Source organism: Jaculus jaculus, chromosome 1 (genome assembly GCF_020740685.1).
Source record: "Jaculus jaculus isolate mJacJac1 chromosome 1, mJacJac1.mat.Y.cur, whole genome shotgun sequence".
NCBI lineage: Eukaryota > Metazoa > Chordata > Mammalia > Rodentia > Dipodidae > Jaculus > Jaculus jaculus.
The window spans coordinates 9070074-9089186 of NC_059102.1; the positions used below are offsets into that span (position 1 = coordinate 9070074).

The window sequence follows — 19113 nt, forward strand, 5'->3', positions numbered from 1 at the left end:
CCTCAGGTGTGGGGTGACCCAGGTAGAGGGAGGAGGCACTACAAACATAAGCAGTGCTGGGACAGGCGCCTCCTGGGGATCTTTTCAAACCTCAGCTGTCTGTGATGGATACTGCTCTAGGTACCGCGCCTCTCAGCGTGCTCGCCGGGAAATCAACAGAGACATGTTACGACGCTGTGTTCTTGTCCCTGACAAAGACAATTTATTCATTTATTTATTTATCTTGGTGCTTCAAGGTAGGGTCTTGTTCTAGCAGAGGCTGACCTGGAATTCAGGCTGGCCTCACATTCATGGTGATCTTCCTACTGAGTGCTGGAATCAAAGGCCACCACCTCAGCTTTTTTTTTTTTTTTTTAATTTTTATTTGAGAGCGACAGACACAGAGAGAAAGGCAGAAAGAGAGAGAGAGAGAGAGAGACAGAGAGAGAGAGAGACGCATGTGCCTCCTTATGCATCTGGCTAACATGGGTCCTGGGGACTCGAGCCTCGAACCAGGGTCCTTAGGCTTCACAGGCAAGCACTTAACAGCTAAGCCATCTCTCCAGCCACCTCCCCCCCTTTTTTTGTTTTTTGAGGTAGGGTTTCACTCTAGTCCAAGCTGACCTGGAATTCACTATATAGACATCTCAAGGTGGCCTCTAACTCAGTGATCTTACCTCTGCCTCCCAAGTGCTGGGATTAAAGCATGTGCCACCATGCCCAGCTTCCAGCTCAAGTTTTTGATTATTTTTATTTATTTGAGAGAGACAAAGAGATAAAGAGGCATCTGGCTAATGTGGGTCCTGGGAAATTGAGCCTCAAACCAGGGTCCTTAGGCTTCACAGGCAAGCGCTTAACCGCTAAGCCATCACTCCCACCCTCAGTTCAATTTATATAAAAAAATTTTGATTAATTTTTATTTATTTGACAGAAGAAGGGGAGTAGAGAGAGGATGGGTGTGTCAGGGCCTCCAGCCACTGCAAACGAACTCCAGATGCATGCATCCCCTTGTGCATCTGGCTAACATGGGTCCTGGGGAATTGAACCTGCATCCTTTGGCTTTGCAGGCAAATGCCTTACCCGCTCACTAAGCCATCCCTTCACCCCCCCCCAGCTCAAATCTTAAAAAAATATTTGAGAGAGAGGGGCAGATAGAATGGGTGCGCCAGGGCCTCTAACCACTGCAAACGAACTCCAGACACGACACATGCTCCCCCTTGTGCAGCTGGCTTACATGGGTCCTGGGGTATCGAACCAGGGTCCTTAGGCTTTGCAGGCAAATGCCTTAAACACTAAGCCATTTCCCCAGCCCAAAATATTTCATTTTTATTTATTTAAGAGGGTAGCAGACGGAGAAAGAATGGGCACACCAGGGCCTCCAGCCACTGCAAACAAACTCTGGATGCATGCACTACCGTGTGCACCTGGCTTACATGGGTCCTGGGGAATCAAACCTGGGTCCTTTGGCTACACAGGCAAGTGCCTTAATGACTAAGCCATATCTCTGGCTCAACTTTAAAAAAATATTTTTATTGATTAATTCACTTATTTGAGAGAGAGAGGCAGGGGAGGGCATGGGCATGCCAAGGCCTTTCTCCAGGCACTGCAAATGAACTCCAGATGTGTGTGCCACTTTGTGCATCTGGATCATGTGGGTACTGGGGAATTGAACCTGGGTCCCCAATCTCTAAGCCATCCCTCCAGCCCTCAGCTAAGACTCAGCCCTCAGCTTAGATTTTCGGTTAAGATGGTGGCAGAGGAACCACGTCAAAGCAGTCTAGGGGAGAAAAAGCAGGAAAAAAAAAAGGGCTGGAGAGATGGCTTAGTGGTTAGGTGCTTGCCTGTGAAGCCTAAGGATCCTGGTTCGAGGCTCAGTTTCCCAGGACCCATGTTATCTGGAGTTCGTTTGCAGTGGCTGGAGGCCCTGGCACGCCCATTCTCTCTCTATCTGCCTCTTTCTCTGTCTGTCGCTCTGAAATAAATAAAAATAATAAACAAAAACTTTTTTTCAAATTGAGGTAACCCAGGCCCAGAAAGCCAAGTGCCACATGTTCTCTCTCATATGTGGATCCTAGAGTAGCAGAGGCCAGTAAGTTAAAAAGGAGACATAAAGGGAAGAGAAAGGAAGGGAGGAGGGTACTTAATAGGTTGATATTGTATATATGTAAGTACAATGATTGTGATGGGGAGGTAATATGATGGAGAATGGAATTTCAAAGGAGAAAGTGTGGGGGGGAGGGAGGGAATTAACATGGGATTTTTTTATAATCATGGAAAATGCTAATTAAAAAAATTTTTTAAAAAACCCCAGCAAAATACACTCTTCTACTAAAAAGTGAGGTGTATAAGAAATTACCAATGGCAGCAGAGAGGTAGGAGAGATCCAGAGCCCACATAGGCAGGCATAAGTGGCTCCAGCAGCGGCGGCACCAGGTCCGCGGGTCCACAGCTGCAAGGCTCAGCTTGAGCGGCAGGAAAAGCCAGGTGAGGGGATTTTCCACTCACACTGGAGCTCTTTGCAAAAAGCTATCTACTAGCTAGGCGTGCTTGATCCCAGCACTTGGGAGGCACAGGTAGGAGAATCACCATGAGTTTGAGGCCACCCTGAAACGACATAGTGAGTTCCAGGTCATCCTGGGCTAGAGTGAGACCCTACCTTGGAAAACAAACAATAGTAATAATAAGCTCTCTTCTAGAGGGCAGCAGAGATGGCTCAGCGGTCAAAGGTGCTTGCAAGGTCTGACGGCCCAAGTTTGATTTCCCAGAACCCACCCAAAGCCACATGCACAAAGTAGCATATGCACCTGGAGTTTCCTTTGCAGTAGCACGAGGTCGTAGCACGCCCATGTCTTCCCTGACTCTGTCTCCCTCTCTCTGTCAAATATATGGCTATCTACTAGAAAACACAACAATGAGTCCACAGAGGGAAGACCCTGAAGAATACTGATTCGGAGAATAAAACAATGGCAACATGATTAAATAAGTTTTTATTGTCACATTTAACTGCTTTGTCAGATATACATGGTAGATTTCAGTATGGCATAAAAATAAAAGTGTTTTCCTGAATGTCAGAATCTGAACAGAGGAGATGGCAATGGCACTTAAAACTTCAATCCACATGGATGCTGAAGCTGCTAGTAAGTAGGTAGTTGATGACAACAGGTGACCTGCAACATTTCAAATCAAATGGCAGTGGTGTAAGGCCAGCCAAACCATGACAGCAGTTCAAATATAACCCTCTCCCCCCTCGAGTGGACACCCAAAGAATGGCAGTTTTAGGTTCTCATGCTCAAGTCTAAGTTATACCGTCTGGCTTCAACTGGAGCTGGAGCTCCCAAGAAGACACCTCTGTAAAACGAGACTACTCTTTTGGAATCAGATGTCAAGTCTTTGAATGGCTTCCTTACTCCTGTCAGTTTTCACCAGTCTAAGGACATGTGGTTAAACTGCAAGCATTACCTTTATGGGCCAGCTTTGCTGTAAATGGCAGGTCTTACCATTCCTGGACCAAGAGCCCAACATACCACTCATAAGGTCTTAGTGGTTTCACACATTATGGGCAAAACTAGAAAACAAGCAGTAATTAAATAAAAACATAAGTGCATCCCAACTGTCTCTACATATCTGCAGTTATCTGACAGACATGGCCACTTAAAAAAAAAAATAAGTATGGTTATTTGGATTTAAAACAAATTTTTGTTCACCAGGATTCCCAGTCTAATAAAAGTCTTTCCTCCACAAATAAAACTAACACTAAGATTTGTCAGATCTAAGCAAGTTACATCCCCTCCCATGGGCACTCAATCTACCATGTTTGGAAACTGTTCTTCACAGAACTCAGGTCTGGCATCTAACTTTGTTTCCACTGCGGAGGGCCCTTCCTCTGAGACTCCAGGACAGACACCAACGCGTGCTGTGCTCCACTGGCCACTGTCACCCACCAAAGAAAGGAACTAACTCATGTTATGGCATACTTATTGGCATGATTACTTACTGGTAATTAGTATTTCTACTTTGTTTTTTTTTAAAGGCAACCATTTTAAGTGACAATACATATCAGGCTAGTAGAAAAAAGCTGAAACAAAGCCCTCTCCTTCACCTTACAAAGTCATGCAGAAAGGAGAAAGCACAGCTGATTTGTTCCAGTTAGGCTTCTTAGAGTTAACAAAAGTTCTTTTCTGGCAAAGATGGATTTGGCTCATCATAGAAAGTAGTTCTTTGAAAGCTGCTGCTAAACTCGTTTCCCTTTGAAAAAAAGCAAATTTCAAGGCATGATAGTGCAAGAGGTAAGTTTTTGATTTACAGAATATTTATAGACTAATTGTGCTTAGTCTCTAAATAATTTCCAATTCATTGAAAAGAACAGAAACTACACTGACAAGTTTAATTTTGCCTAAATTTACCAGTACATCCACAAATCGCACCAGGATTAGGACAGTTTGATTATCTCAGTGATTCTGTGAACCCTGCCTGCACACTGCGTCCGGAGCGAGGGTAGGACCAGCGGAGGGACGGAGGCTCCCGCACGTTCTGTTCTGTGCACAGGACTCTCCTCTCTGCAGCCACGGCATCTGAGAAAGCAGTTCTCCCCCAGATTCAGTCCTCAACCAATTTTCAACACGCTTCTTATTAAGAAAAGCAGTGCCAAATGGAAGACTCATTTGTTCAGTTACATCTGGGAGGTCTGAGTGTTCCTGGGCTCCTCATCAGGATGTGTCACAGATCGTGGCTCTTTTGAATGTGAGTATTCACTATTGGAGGGCTCTGCGGGGTCAATCAAATTTTCATAATCACTGTCATCAGATTCATCACCACTGTCTCCCGCTGGTCTGTGGGAAGCGAGCAGGTCGGCTCCGCTTCCAGGATACTTCAGTCCGGCACTCGTGGAAGCGTAGTTGGAAGAGCCCACGGCCTGAGGGCGAGGCATGAAGACACTCCTTTCCATGCGAGAGTGGCTCAGAGTACTTTCTTGATTGTTTGGGTGAAAATCAGAGTAAGGGGGAGGAGGATCAGAGGGCTCTGTGTCTCCAAGTTGACGTCTACCTTCAGCTGCAAACCCAGAATAGGACATCCGAGGGCTGAAGGCTGGTTCCACACTTTCAGACGACATCTGTCTATTTAACATCGCCTGCTGCAATCCTGGAAAAAACCATGAAGGATATTTTCACACCTTTTTTATCTTCACAGGTTTTTATCACCATTCATTACATGGTCAACCAAATTGGTATCATTATTTTACAACTGTATTAAGTAGTTACAAAATATTTCCCTACCCATTCATTCATCGAAGGCCCAAAACAACCTTCTCAAGTTTTAGCATCATCACCACTATTACTGTCCCTGTAATGGATGCGGCAGAGCTCAAAGAGGCTGAGCGATGTGACACATGCAGCTCCTAAAAGGCAGCCTGCTCTTTGCTCAACAGCTGCTCACTGTGCTCAATTCTTGGGGCAGAAATAATCTTCACCACCTTTTTACAATATGCTCATACCAAATACTTTTTTTTTTTTTTTTTTTTGAGACAGGGTCTCATATAGTCCAGGCTGGCCTTGAACTTCTGATACTCCTGCCTCTACTACCCAGATACTGGGATTATAGTCTTGCACCAACTGGGCTAAATGTTACATTTAAACGTACCTGTTACGATACACTTATACCCCTGCTTCTCAGTTTAAAAGCCCCACCTATTATTAGGTGCTTAATTTTCTAGGAACCAGATCACAGATTTATCACAATTTTAGGACTGCTCTAAATCATCTTACATCTATTAGCCTAGAGAGCATTAACTTTTTTTTTTCTTAACAGGCTAGGGATATCACTTAGTTGCTTATATGACTGAAGTCCTGGCATGGTAGTACACACCTACAATCCCAGCACTTAGGAGGTGGAACTCACCATGTAGTCTTGGCCTTGAACTCACAGCGATTCTACCTTAGCAACCTAAGTGCTGGGATTAAAGGCGTGAGCCACCACACCTAGCTCTTTTTCTTTTTAACCTTTTGATATAGGCTCTTATTTACCCCAGGCTGGTCTGGAACTCACTATGTAGCCAAGGATGACCTTGAGCTCCTGAAAATCCCCTTGCTTCTACCTCCCAAATGCTGTAATTAGATTCAGAGCACCATGCCCAGCTTCACTACCACATTTAACATACCAATAAAATTTATAAAACATATGCCAAGCGAGGTGTGGTGGCACATGCCTTTAATCCCAGCACTCAGGAGGCTGAGGTAGAAGGATTACTGTGAGTTCGAGGCCAGCTTAAGGCTACAGAGTGAGTTCCAGGTTAGCCTGAGCTACAGTGAGAGACTACCTTGAAAAAAAAGTCAATACAATAATTTTTTCTAGAGCCAGAGCCCCAGAGGCCCACAACACCTCATCACTGAAGCAGACCAAAAATGAACCCAACATGGCTCAGGGAAATTTTGCGGAAGAGGGGACGGAAAGAATGTCAGAGCCACATGTTGGGTCATGATATGGAGAGACATTTATCTTACCCATAACTGTGGGCTAATTCCACAATGCATGACCCATATACCTCAACAAGGAGGGGCCAAGGAGAGGGGGTAGGTCACGGATGAGCCTAATAAAGGTACCAAACTGACTGTATTTACTAAATACAAAACTATTTAATTAAAAAAATAATTTTTTCTTTACAAAAGGACAAATAATATAAAATGTGAGCATTACTTGGGAGGTAGAGACAGGAGAGTTCGGGAACTCTAGTCACCCTTGATTACACAGTAAGTTTTACTGCTAGTCTGAGCTCCATGTGACTTTGCTTAAATAATAAAAACATATGATCGAATTAAAAAATACTTTACAACCTTGAGATGACTCAAAGGCACCAGGGTGCTGAGAAGTGACAGAGGAATGCTCAGCACTGAAATATCTTTATCACACCTTCCAAGACTCAGGGTCCATTGCGGAAGAGGTGGCAGAAAGAACTTCAGAGCCAAAGAAAGGGTAGGACTCCTTACAACATGCTCCTCCAGACACAAAATAGCCTAGACACCCATGACCTCACAATGCCTGACACTACCTACACAAGACCATCATAATAGGAGGAAAATATCATGACAGCAACATTAAAAAAAAGAGAGAGCGAGAGACTGAGAGGAGGAGGGGATATGATAGAGAATGGAGTTTCAAAGGGGAAAGTGGGAGGGAGGGAACCATGGAATACTGTTTGCAATCATGGAAGTTGTCAATAAAAATATAAATAAAGCTGAGTGTGGTGGGGCATGCCTTTAATCCCAGCACTCAGGAAGCAGAGGTAGGAGGATCACCATGAGTTCAAGGCCACCCTAAGACTACATAGTGAATTCCAGGTCATCCTGAGCCAGAGTGAGACCCTACCTCAAAAAAAAAAATTCATATATATATATATATATATATATATATATATATATATATATATATATGTACATACACATACACACACACACACACACACACACACATATGTAAATAAAGACTTTACAGAATCTCCCTTCCTGGTTCTGAGGCTCAAATGATAAAAAGACCATTATGCAAAGTACATGGCTTATGGCATTCTCATGGCAGCCCAGGGTGGCATTATTTGCCATTATCAAGGTTAACTATTATGCCTACATTCCTGACAACTCTGCTAATGTCTCATCTCCTTTACAAGACCTACAGGAACAGATCCAGACCATGTCAGACACTGCTGCACCATTCTGTCAACAGTTCTGGGAGTGGATCTCAGTCAGCCCATACTCAGATGGTCCTGACACAATCTAACTCCATCTACCCGGGTTCCCTCGCATGCTCTCCAAGGCCTAGACATCTGTCTACATGAATGGAAACTCTAAAGGCGTCCAGTTTGCTGTGAGCCCCCTTTGCTTTTATTCTTTCCCCCCAACATTTTCTTCCAAGACTATCTTCATACACTCCACCAATATACTTTCAGGAACCATTAGATAGTCCCACCAGAGAAGTTTCCCAACTGCAATATCCATCAACCTAATTAGCTTGAAGAAGCCAAATCAGTCTGTTCCCTGATTCCCCAATGGCAGTTAAGATTAGATCTTCTTCAGAGGGGGGACGGAGGCAGTTAGGGTGACTGGGCCTTGGAAAGTGAAGGCAGGAATGTCTTTGAACCTGCCCACTTTGCTAGAGATTAAAGGAAGATGTGTCTTCTTATCTCCTAATAAGAAGTTCCCTAGATCTGTTTTTCCACAAACAACCTGAGCCCCTCCTGGAAGGGAGTTCCCCTTTCCTGGAATTTAAATTTAATCCTGACGTTATGGTTGGTTAAGAAAAACCCCAGCACTTGGTGTCATGGCTGGTCTCTTCCTGAGCCAGCCTCTAGCTGAGACCAATCAGCAGTCTCTCAAGCTCACCAGAGCCTGAAGATGAAGGCCATCCCTAATAAGGTTCTAAGCAGATGTGTACCAGGGGACAAAGTCACTCTTGGCTGTTCCTGGACTTCCCAGTTCTGGTAAACTTCAGGTGACCTCCACCCTTATCACACATGGGATCTCTACTCCACTACTGCCCTCTACATGGCAGAAGTTCTCTGCACTTTCTTCTTTTTCCTTCTCTCTCTCTCTTGTTAAATATTTATTTATTTGTGAGGGGAATGGGCAGAGAGAGAAAAAGAGAATGGACACACCAGGGCCTTTAGCTGCTGCAAAGAACTCCAGATGCATGGGCCGCCTTGTGCCTCTGGCTTATGTGGGTCCTGGGGAATCAAACCTTGGTCCTTTGGCTTTGTAGGCAAGTGCCTTAACCACTAAGTCATATCTCCTGCCCCTTTTTCCTTTTCCCTCTCTTCATCTAATAAAGCTTCTCTAATCCTTCCTGAACATATTTAATGGCTACAGACTATTTCTTCTTCTGGAGAATGAAGATATGCAGCCACCTGACTAGCTTAGCATGAATGTTATTTCCAGTCTTGGTTACTGGAAGTACACTAGGATGGGCTGACTATAGAAGGGTCATGTCAGTTAATGAACAATTTGATATTTAAAGTAACATATGACCTAATTTTGTGGTGCAGGCCTATAAAATCCCAGCTTACTGGGAGGCTGAGGCAGAAAGATCACAAGTTCAAGACCAGCCTGGGAAAATTATCAAGATCTTGTCTCCAAACAAACAAAAGCAGGATGTGGTGGTACATGACTTTAATCCCAGCACTTGGAAGGTAGAGGCAGGAGGGGCAACCAAGAGTCTGAGGCCAGCCTGGGTGTAGTGGTGTGAATCAGACATCCCCCATAAACTCGTGTGACCTGAATGCTTGGTTCCCAGCTGACGTCAATTTGGTAAGCAGAGTCTTGTTGGAGAAGGTATGTTGGGGGAGGGGGCGCTTAGGGTTGTTATGCAAGCTCCCACTAGCCAGAGTTAGGCTCACTCTCCTGCTGCAGTTTTCCACTTGCTGTGGCAAAGGCGATGTCCACCAGACTCTGCTCATGTCATCTTTCCCTGCCATCATGAAGTTTCCCCTAGACTATAAACCAAAATAAAAATTTTGCTCAAACCAGCTGCCTTTTATGGGGTGCTTTTCCCTAGCAACAAGAAGGTAACTATAACACTGGATTACAGAGTGAGTTCTAGGTTAGCCTGGGTTACAGTAAGACTGCTTAAAAACAAATGGGCTAGAGAGATGGCTCAGCCGTTAGTCTGAGTTAGTCTGGGTTCAATTTCTCAGTATCCATGTAAAGCTACATGCACAAGATGGCACATTCATCTGGAGTTTCTTTGCAGTGGCTTGAGACCCTAGTGTGCCCATTTTCGTCGGGCACAGGTAAGGGTCTTGGGCCACAGAAGGTTGCAGCTGGTAACTTCGGGTCCTGAGGCCGGCAGGAGTGAGGCTGCTCCCTCCCCCAGCCTGGGACATCTGGATGTGCTGGTAAGACTTAGGTTTTGCTTTCCCAGAGCCCTGTGGCCTCTTGCCGCTTGTTGGGCATGTCCCTATATGTTAATGAGGTATCAGCCAGCAGCCTTCACATAGCCAATCCCCCTGCAACCATACTCTACACCTTTTCCTGCCACTACTTAGACCCTGTGACCCTTTCCCGCTCACCTGTGACGTCACTACATGCTAATTAGGCATCTGTGGGACCTTTGTACTAACTAGTCCCCTTATGACCCATACCTCTTCCCACTCTTTCACAAATGCTTAAAAACCCATCCCCCTAACAAATAAATGAGCTGCCTTCTGATGCTGCCTCCAGGGTGATTTTTCCTCATAGCCACTCAAGACCCTGCTCCACAGTTGCCTGGACGCCTCCAGGGAACCGGTGCGCAATGGCCCCTTGAGGAACCAGGGACCCACACATCCTGTTTTTCTCTCTCTACTTGCAAATTAAAAAAAAAAAAAAAAAAAAAGACAGCCAGGCATGGTGGTGTATGCCTTTAATGGTAGGAAGGAAGGTCACTGAGTTCAAGGCCAGCCTAGGATTACAGAGTTCCAGGTCAGCCTGGGATAGAACTAGATCTATAGCAAGTAACAACTCCTCCCAGAAAATACCCCCACTCCCCACAAAACAACAACGCACACAAATAATGACAACAAAAAAAAAGGTATGAACGGGCAGGGCAGCTCAGTAGAACACTTGTCCAGCATGTCAGCCCTGTTTAAACCTCAGTCCTTCTCCTCCACAAACAAGACATTTCCTTATACTGAATGGTAAAATGAACAAGAAACTTACTTCTTTCTTGTTCCTTTTCATTCTTCCTCTGAGTGATTTGTCTTCTTAATTTGTTCACTTCTGCCTGACAAGATTCAACAACTCGCTCACTCTTTTCTACATCTGCACACACTGCCTGGGGAAAAAGCCCCATGATGAAAGGTTAGCTTCAAACCAAGCATGAGGCAGTCCATAAATCCAGTCCTGTTATAATCCACAGAAAAACTCAGATAGTTTTATCAAACTAAAAAGTAGGTAAGGTACAGCAAAGTCCTAAATGCCTGAGATCAGGACTTTTTTTTTTTTTTTTTTTTTTGATAGGTGGCACAGGTTAGCCGTAAACTTGAGATTCTCTATTTTAGCTTTTCCAGAGCTGGGTTTACAGGTGTATGACATCATGTCAGGCTCAGGATTATCTGTTTATGTGGCAAGTATGTTTGTGCACGTGTGCATGGAAGTCACAGCATATGTGAAGGTCAGAGAACAACTTTTGTGCCTTCCATCTCATTTGAGGTAGGAAATCTCATTTGTTCATCAGTCTGTAAGCTTCCAGGAAATCCTCCTGTTTCCTCCCTGCTTGTTATAAGTGTGCTGGAATTATAAAAGCATGCCACCGTTTCCAGTTTTATGATGATTGTTAATCAGTTTATGAAGTCTTAAAAAAGATATGGGTAAAATCGGAAATATGTTTTCCCTGTCAAAACATTTTTATTGAAGCTGGGCGTGGTGGCACATGCTTTTAATCCCAGCACTTGGGAGGCAAAGGTAGGAGGATCATCATGAGTTCGAGGCCACCTTGAGACTACAAAGTGAATTCCAGGTCATCCTGAGCTAGAGTGAGACCCTACCTCAGAAAACCAAAAAAAAAAAAAAAAATTTTTTATTGAAACAAAATGGGAATTCGTGGTACCAGTCTAGCTTTCAAAGGAAGGATAAAAGATGAGGATGAAATGAAATACATTTATTTAATTGAAATAGTTACGATGAGGAAAAGCTGGAAAAGAAAATAAGTTTCAAAGTGAGGTAGAAATGAAATACATTTATTTAATTGAAATAGTTACGATGAGGAAAAGCTGGAAAAGAAAATAAGTTTCAAAGTGAGGTATATATGTAATTCAGTCACCAATAATCACAGTGTCTCAGAGTGGGCCTTTCTCAAACAAAAAGGACTTGAGTAACTGCCATTCTGTAGTCTTTTGACCAGTATTGATAGTATGAAAAGGGCAGGCTCTTGAATTCAGGACAAAAAGCTGTTTTCCACTGCACATTCCTTCCACAGCAGAAATACCAGAACTTTCTGGAAAGTAAGTCTGGCCCCAGAAGCCTGGAAAGAGTTTCCCACTGCTCCAGGTCTACAGACCCTGTTGCCTCAGGCTGCGTGTAGTCTGCGTTCCCTCTCTATTCCTCTTTCTACTCTCTGGGGACTTCTTAAACCAGGCTTTCACCAGGGCTAGGAGAGCCCTCAACTTTATCACTTTCCTTCTTGCCCTCAAGGTTAAGTTCAAAGGCTGTTTTTGTTTTGTTTTGTTTTTGTTTTTGTTTTTAGGGAGACAGAAAGAGAGGGAAGGAGAGATGAAGGGAGGAAGGGAGACAATGGGTGCGTCAGGGCCTTTAGCTACTGCAAATGAAGTCCAGAGGCGTGCCCCACTGTGGAACATGTATAACATGGCCTGCTTGCGTCACCATGCGTCTAGCTATGTGGGACCTGGAGATTCGGAGATGAGTTCTTAAGCTTTGCAGGCAAGTGCCTTACCGTTTTTAGCCATCTCTCCAGCTCCAAAGGCTCTTTTGTGTCTAGGTGTTAGAGCAAACTACTAAGAATATAAGGATTGGCACGAAGGATGTGGGAAAGCAATGTTAGCATCCAGCTCAGTATATGGCTTAGGAAGATGAGTCCACAAATACCTGTTCCATGAATGACTAGGACTGAACAGTCTTCCCACACTACAGAGGCAGCTGGGGGCAAAGTGAGTAAATAGGTGGAAGCAGAACTGTAATGTTACTAGCTTTTAATGTTGTTTCTACTTAGGGTGTAACAGATGGAGACAACTGTGTTCTTAGTAATCTTTAAACTCAGAATACATTTTCCCCAGAACAAACACAGCCATAAATATTTTAAGCAGTAGTATTAATAATGTACTTCAAAGCCAGGCGTGGTGGTGCATGCCTTTAATCCCAGCACTCGGGAGGCAGAGGTAGGAGGATCGCCGAGTTCGAGGCCACCCTGAGACTCCATAGTGAATTCCAGGTCAGCCTGGGCTAGAGTGAAACCCTACCTCAAAAAACAAAAAGCAAAACAAAACAAAGAAAACAAATAATGCACTTCAGAGGCTTGACGTCAGTTATGTCACAAAACAAGCTTGTGTAGGCTGGCATGAGTAACTACTCTACAGACCTGCTATGATTTCAGGAAAGCACATAGTGACTTTTGGATCATAATTCATTTGTCAGTTAAAGATTATAAAAAAACTAAAGTATAACTAAAGGATTTGAGCAATATAAACAAGATGAAAGCCAATAAATAAATCAGTTACCTGCACTTTCTCCTGAAGTGCATTATAAACTTGATAAATAGCCCTGATGTCTTTCATGACTCCATCCTTGTCAAAAAAGTCAGTACTGGAGAACAGGTAAAAAAGATGTCACAAAGTTATTGAAACTGTCATTATTAAAATTTCTATTAACACTTTTCATATTACTTCTATCATACTGTATTAATTAGGTGCTATGATTCTAAGGTGACAATGTTTAAACAATAAAAATGCCTATATTGCAAGAATTACAGAAGCAAAATAAATTGAAACCATGTTGCCCACATCAAATATAAATGAAAGATGTACAGTTTTCATTGACTATGTTTAGCTTTTAGAACTGGAAGAAAAATACAGTAAAAATAAACTATCATAGCCAGGCATGGTGGTACACATATTTAATCCCAGCACTGAGGAGGCAGAGGTAGGAGGATTGCCATGAGTTCAAGGCCACCCCAACACTACATAGTGAATTCCAGGTCAGCCTGGGCCAGATTAAGATCCTACCTCGAAAAACCAAAAAATAAAAAATTTTAGAAGATCCCCTTCCCTTTCCCTCCCACTTCCTTCTTCCTTCTCTTTTGGTTGTGACAGTGTCTTACTCTTTGGCCAAGAGTTGTGGGCACACAACTTGTGGTGATCTTCCTGCCTTAGCCTAAGGAGTATTGGAATTACAGGCATGAGTTACCACACCCAGCTTCAAAGATCATTTTATTTTATTTATTTATTTATTGGTTTTTCAAGGTAGTATCTCACTCTAGCTCAGGCTGACCTGGAATTCACTATGTAGTTTCAGGGTGGCCTTGAACTCAAAGCGACCCTCCTACCTCTGCCTCCCAAGTGCTGGGATTAAAGCCATGCGCCACCATGCCCGGCTCAAAGATCATTTTAAGAGTTTATCAAGAATAGATTTTTGAGCCTAGGGAGATGGCTCAGTCAATAAAGCTCTACACAAGTCTGAGGACCTCTGTCTGGATCCTCAGAACCCACGTTAAGTGCTGCGCATTGTAGCATGTGTCAGTAATCCCAGCACTCAGGAGATGGAGCCAGGCGAACTGACTACACTATCTGAATTGGTGAGTCCTGGGTTCAGTGAGAGACCCTGTTTCAATAAAGAAGATGGAGAGCAAGAGGGAGAAAACCCAACACTTGATCACTGGCCTGAGCACACATACACACACACACAGAATAAAATTTTGATATATGGTGGTAATGGTCTAGAAAACTACCAGTCTACTTTCTTTAAATTCAGCAAAGTAAACTTGATTTGACACTTCTCTGTACACTTTTTAACAATATTACTATTTATTAAAACATTTTATTTATTTGAGAGAGGGGAAATAGAACAAGAAAATGGACAAAACCAAAGCCTCTAGCCACTGCAAACGAACTATAGACACATGCACCACCTTGTGCATCTGGCTTTACATGGGTACTAGGGAACTGAAACTGGGTCATTAGGCTTTGCAAGCAAGCGCCTTAGCCACTGAGCAACCTCTTCAGTATCAGTTTTGTTTTTTGTTGTTGTTGGTTTTTTCTTCCTTCCTTCCTTCCTTCCTTCCTTCCTTCCTTCCTTTCTTTCTTTCTTTCTTTCTTTCTTTCTTTCTTCTTGAGGTAAGGTCTCACTCTGGCTGAGCTGGAATTCACTATGTCGTCTCAGGGTAGCCTCAAACTCACAAGTGATCCTCCTACCTCTGCCTCCTGAGTGCTGGGATTAAAGGCAACCACACCTGGCTAAGAAATATATTATCTTTTAATTTTAATTTATTTACAAGCAGAGGCAGGCCAGGTGTGGTGGCACAAACTTTTAACCCCAGCATTTGGGAGGCAGAGGTAAGAAGATCACTGTGAGTTCAGTCACCCTGAGATGACTACACGGTGAATTCCAGGTCATCCCAGACTAGAGTGAGACCTTGCCTTAAAAACCAAAACAAACAAACAAGGAGAAAAAGAGAGGAAGGGAGGAAGGGAGGGAGATAAAATGCAAGTAAGACAGCCAGGGCCTCTAGCAGCTGCTAATGAACTGCAGATACATGCACCACTTTGTATATCTGGCTTTATGCGGGTACTTGGGAATTAAACCCAGGTCTTTAGGTTTTTCAGGCAAGCACCTTAACTGCTGAGCCATCTCTCCCAGCCTCATTAACAATATTATTAACAAAGGAATTACTGGTGACAAAAGAAACTCATTTTACCTTTCAACTTACCCATGTTCTTTGATAACTTTGGCATAACTCTGAGAAGTGTTTGGCACTGAAGATACTTTGTATTCCTGCTGGCTAGTATTGCCTAGATTGGGAATAGCAAGTGATATCCTTTGATTATACCTGCAGAAGAATTGAGAAAAAGATCACACAAAACTATTATTTTTTAATTAAATAATTTTTAAATTTTATTTTTATTAGATATGGACATATTTAACATGTAGACAAAACTATTATTTATTTTTAATTTACCGAGGCAGGGTCTCACTGTAGCTGTTTAACCTGGAACTCACTCTGTAGCTCAAGGTTGGCCTTCAACTCACAGCAATCCTTCTACCTCAGCCTCCCAAGTGCTGGGATTAACTTACCTGCTTTTTATTCTTTTAGGAGACAGGATCTCACTGTGTAGTCTAAGCTTTCTTTAAACTCAGGATCTTCCTTGCTTGCAAAGCCTGCTAACCTGGCTTTAATTCACCAGCTACAGAGCTGGACAGGCAGTCATTTGTAGTAGTAAGAGACCCTGGTTTGTACACATGCACACACACACACACACAAATAACCAATACAATTAAATAAAGGAATGGGGATTGGCCATATAGGACCCTTAGTCTCTGATACTGGTAAACTAACAGAAGGTGCTATGAAACACCTACTTAAAAAATTAAATTATTTTTAATTTTTATTTTCTATTGACAACTTCAATAATTATAGACAATAAACCATGGTACCCTCCCCACACACTTTCCCCTTTGGAACTCCACTCTCCGTCATATTCTCTTCCCCTCTCAGTCTCTCTTTTATTTTGATGTCATCATCTTTTCCTCCTATTATGATGGTCTTGTGTAGGTAGTGCAAGGCACTGTGAGGTCATGGATATCCAGGCCATTTTGTGTCTGGAAGAGTCCATTGTAAGGAGTCCTATCCTTCTTTTGGCTCTTACATTCTTTCCACCACCTCTTCTGCAATAGACCCTGAACCTTGGAAGGTGAGATAGAGATGTTTCAGTGCTAAACACTCCTTTGTCACTTCTCAGCACAATGGGAGCACCTATTTTTATAGACCACCAAGGATTCATAAAATAGCAACGTTTTCCCTTCCTTTTAAGTAGAAATTCCTTGAGGGTGGAGGCCATGTCTTTTTTTTTTTTTTTTTGATTTTTATTAACATTTTCCACGATTATACAATATATCCCATGGCAATTCCCTCCTTCCCACCCCCACACTTTCCCATTTGAAATTCCATTCTCCATCATATTACCTCCCCATTACAATCATTGTAATTACATATATACAATATCAACCTATTAAGTATCTTCCTCCCTTCCTTTCTCTACCCTTTATGTCTCCTTTTTACCTTACTGGAGGCCATGTCTTATTCATCATTTGTATCCCCACAGTGACTGACAAATGCTGAAAAATTACCTATGTGGTAATTAATGAAATCTTGCAAATGGTTAATTAACAATAATTATTTTCACAAATATAGCCTTAATTTATTCTATTCTACAACTATATTTCCAGAGGGAATATCTTCTGCAGTTTACAGGTAGAAAGTATGATCACAGAACATCATTGTTTGTTTTGGTTTTTTGAGGCAGGGTTAACTCTAGCTCAGGCTGACTTGGAATTCTACAATTTTATCTTTTAATTCTGTGTTCTAAAGTTGCAATCAGAAGCAATAAGATAAAGTTCTATTTCCACATGATGGACTATGAAGTAGCAAATTAAGTTTCTACCTGCCTGTACTCACAAAAATTTATAAATGACAAACATCTTGTTAATACTTATTGATCCCCAAACCCTTTTAATTCATGTAAGTAACTAACAAGGAAAACACCTTCTCTAACTCAAAGAGAGCAATGAAGACTTTTCTTTAAAGATGCTACAAAGAAGGGACTGAGGCGACAGCCCAGTTGGTAAGAGTGCTTGCTGTGCAAGTGTCAGGGCCTATGTATGAACCCCAGCACCATATTAAAAAAAAAAAGAAAGAAAGAAAAGAAAAAGGGCTGGAGAGATGGCTTAGCAGTTAAGGTATTTGCCTGCAAAGCCAAAGGACTCAGGTTCGATTCCCCAGGACCCAAGTAAGCCAGACACAGAAGGTAACACATGTATCTAGAGTTTAGTTGCAGTGGCTGGTGGATCTGGTGCACCCATTTTCTCTCTATCTGCCTCATCCTATTTCTGTCAAATAAATAAACTAATAAACAAACAAACAAAAAAGGCCAATCCAGGCATGGTGGTGCACGTCTTTAATGCCAGCACTTAGAAGGCAGAGGTAGGAGGATTGTTGTGAGTTCAAGGCCACCCTGAGACTACACAGTGAATTCCAGGTCAGCCTGAACTAGGGTAGAGAAATCCTACCCCCCCCACACACAAACACACACACAAAAGCCAGGTATGACTACATATGCCTGTAATCTCAGCCCAAGAAGGATTAAGGACAAGAGGACTGTGGGGCTCTCTGGTCAGACAATCTAACCAAACCAAAACATGGGGAGCTCTAGGTTCTGTCAGAATATTTCAGAAAAATAAAGTAGAAGAGCAACAGAGGACACCTAATATGCATACTACACACATACTAAGAGAAAGTTATAGCTGGGCATGGTAGAACACACCTTTAAAAAATATTTTTGTTCATTTTTTATTTATCTATTTGAGAGTGACAGACACAGGGAGAAAGACAGATAGAGGGAGAGAGAGAGAATGGGCACGCCAGGGCTTCCAGCCATGCAAACGAACTCCAGATGCGTGCACCCCCTTGTGCACCTGGCTAACGTGGGTCCTGGGGAACCGAGCATCAAACTGGTGTCCTTAGGCTTCACAGGCAAGCGCTTAACCGCTAAGCCATATCTCCAGCCCAGAACACACCTTTAATCCCAGCATTTGAGAGGCTGAACTAGGAGGATAACTGTGAGTCTGAGGCCAGCCTGAGACTACATAATGAATTCCAGGTCAGCCTGAGCTAGTGCCAGATCCTACCTCCAAAAAAAAAAAAAAAAAAAAAAGAAAGGCTTTAAAATGCATTATAATGTACATTTTCAGTCATGAATCTCAATTACTTGTACCAGTATCTTTTTTTTACCAGTTTGAATGGTGGGAAAGCTTTTCCTTACCTGCGATTTGGTCTAAAGAGAACATATTCTAAAGCATGAGTGGAATTGTTGGCAGTAGAGATGAAACTAAAGAGAAGGAAGACAAGGTCGGGCACCCCGAGGATGCGGGTGAGCTGTTTGTGGATAACCTGCTCTCGATATGACATCTGCTGCTGTGTGTTTCGCCGGAATCTGTACCACCCGATGACCTTCTGCAATAGAAACCAAAAGAAGTATTAAAAGGTTTATCAGGGCTGGAGAGGTGGCTTAGTGATTAAGGCACATGCCTGCGAAGCCTAAGGATGCAGGTTCGATTCTCCAGTTCCCACGTAAGCCAGATGCACATGGTGGCACATGCATCTGGAGTTCATTTGCAGTGGCTAGAGGTCCTGGCATAACCACTCTCTCTCTCCCTGTCTCAAATAAATAAATAAATAAATAAATAAATAAATAAAAAGCTGTATCAAATCTTATTAATTTACTTCTGAATGTATCCATATCAACTTGTACACAAATGTTCATGACAAGTTTATGCTAGATAGCTCAAAACTGAAAACTACCCAACTGCCCATCAACAACTGAATGGATAAATTGAACAAATCATAATATATCCACGCAATGGAATCCTACACAATAACAAACACAGAATGAAT

The 19113-nt window shown here is 42.8% G+C and overlaps 1 protein-coding gene across 1 annotated transcript in view; it reads right to left on the reverse strand.

The window, feature by feature from the left end:
- Positions 1 to 2947: 2947 nt before the first annotated feature.
- The window catches only part of Abraxas2 (abraxas 2, BRISC complex subunit), a 33167-nt gene continuing 17001 nt past the window's right edge, over positions 2948 to 19113 (reverse strand). The window contains exons 5-9 of the mRNA XM_045141898.1: positions 18482 to 18672; positions 15373 to 15492; positions 13169 to 13253; positions 10656 to 10770; positions 2948 to 5118 (exon numbers count right to left, since the gene is read on the reverse strand). Of these exons, the coding sequence (XP_044997833.1) occupies positions 4649 to 5118; positions 10656 to 10770; positions 13169 to 13253; positions 15373 to 15492; positions 18482 to 18672 (981 nt within the window). The 3' untranslated portion in view covers positions 2948 to 4648. The remainder of the gene's footprint in view (positions 5119 to 10655; positions 10771 to 13168; positions 13254 to 15372; positions 15493 to 18481; positions 18673 to 19113) is intronic.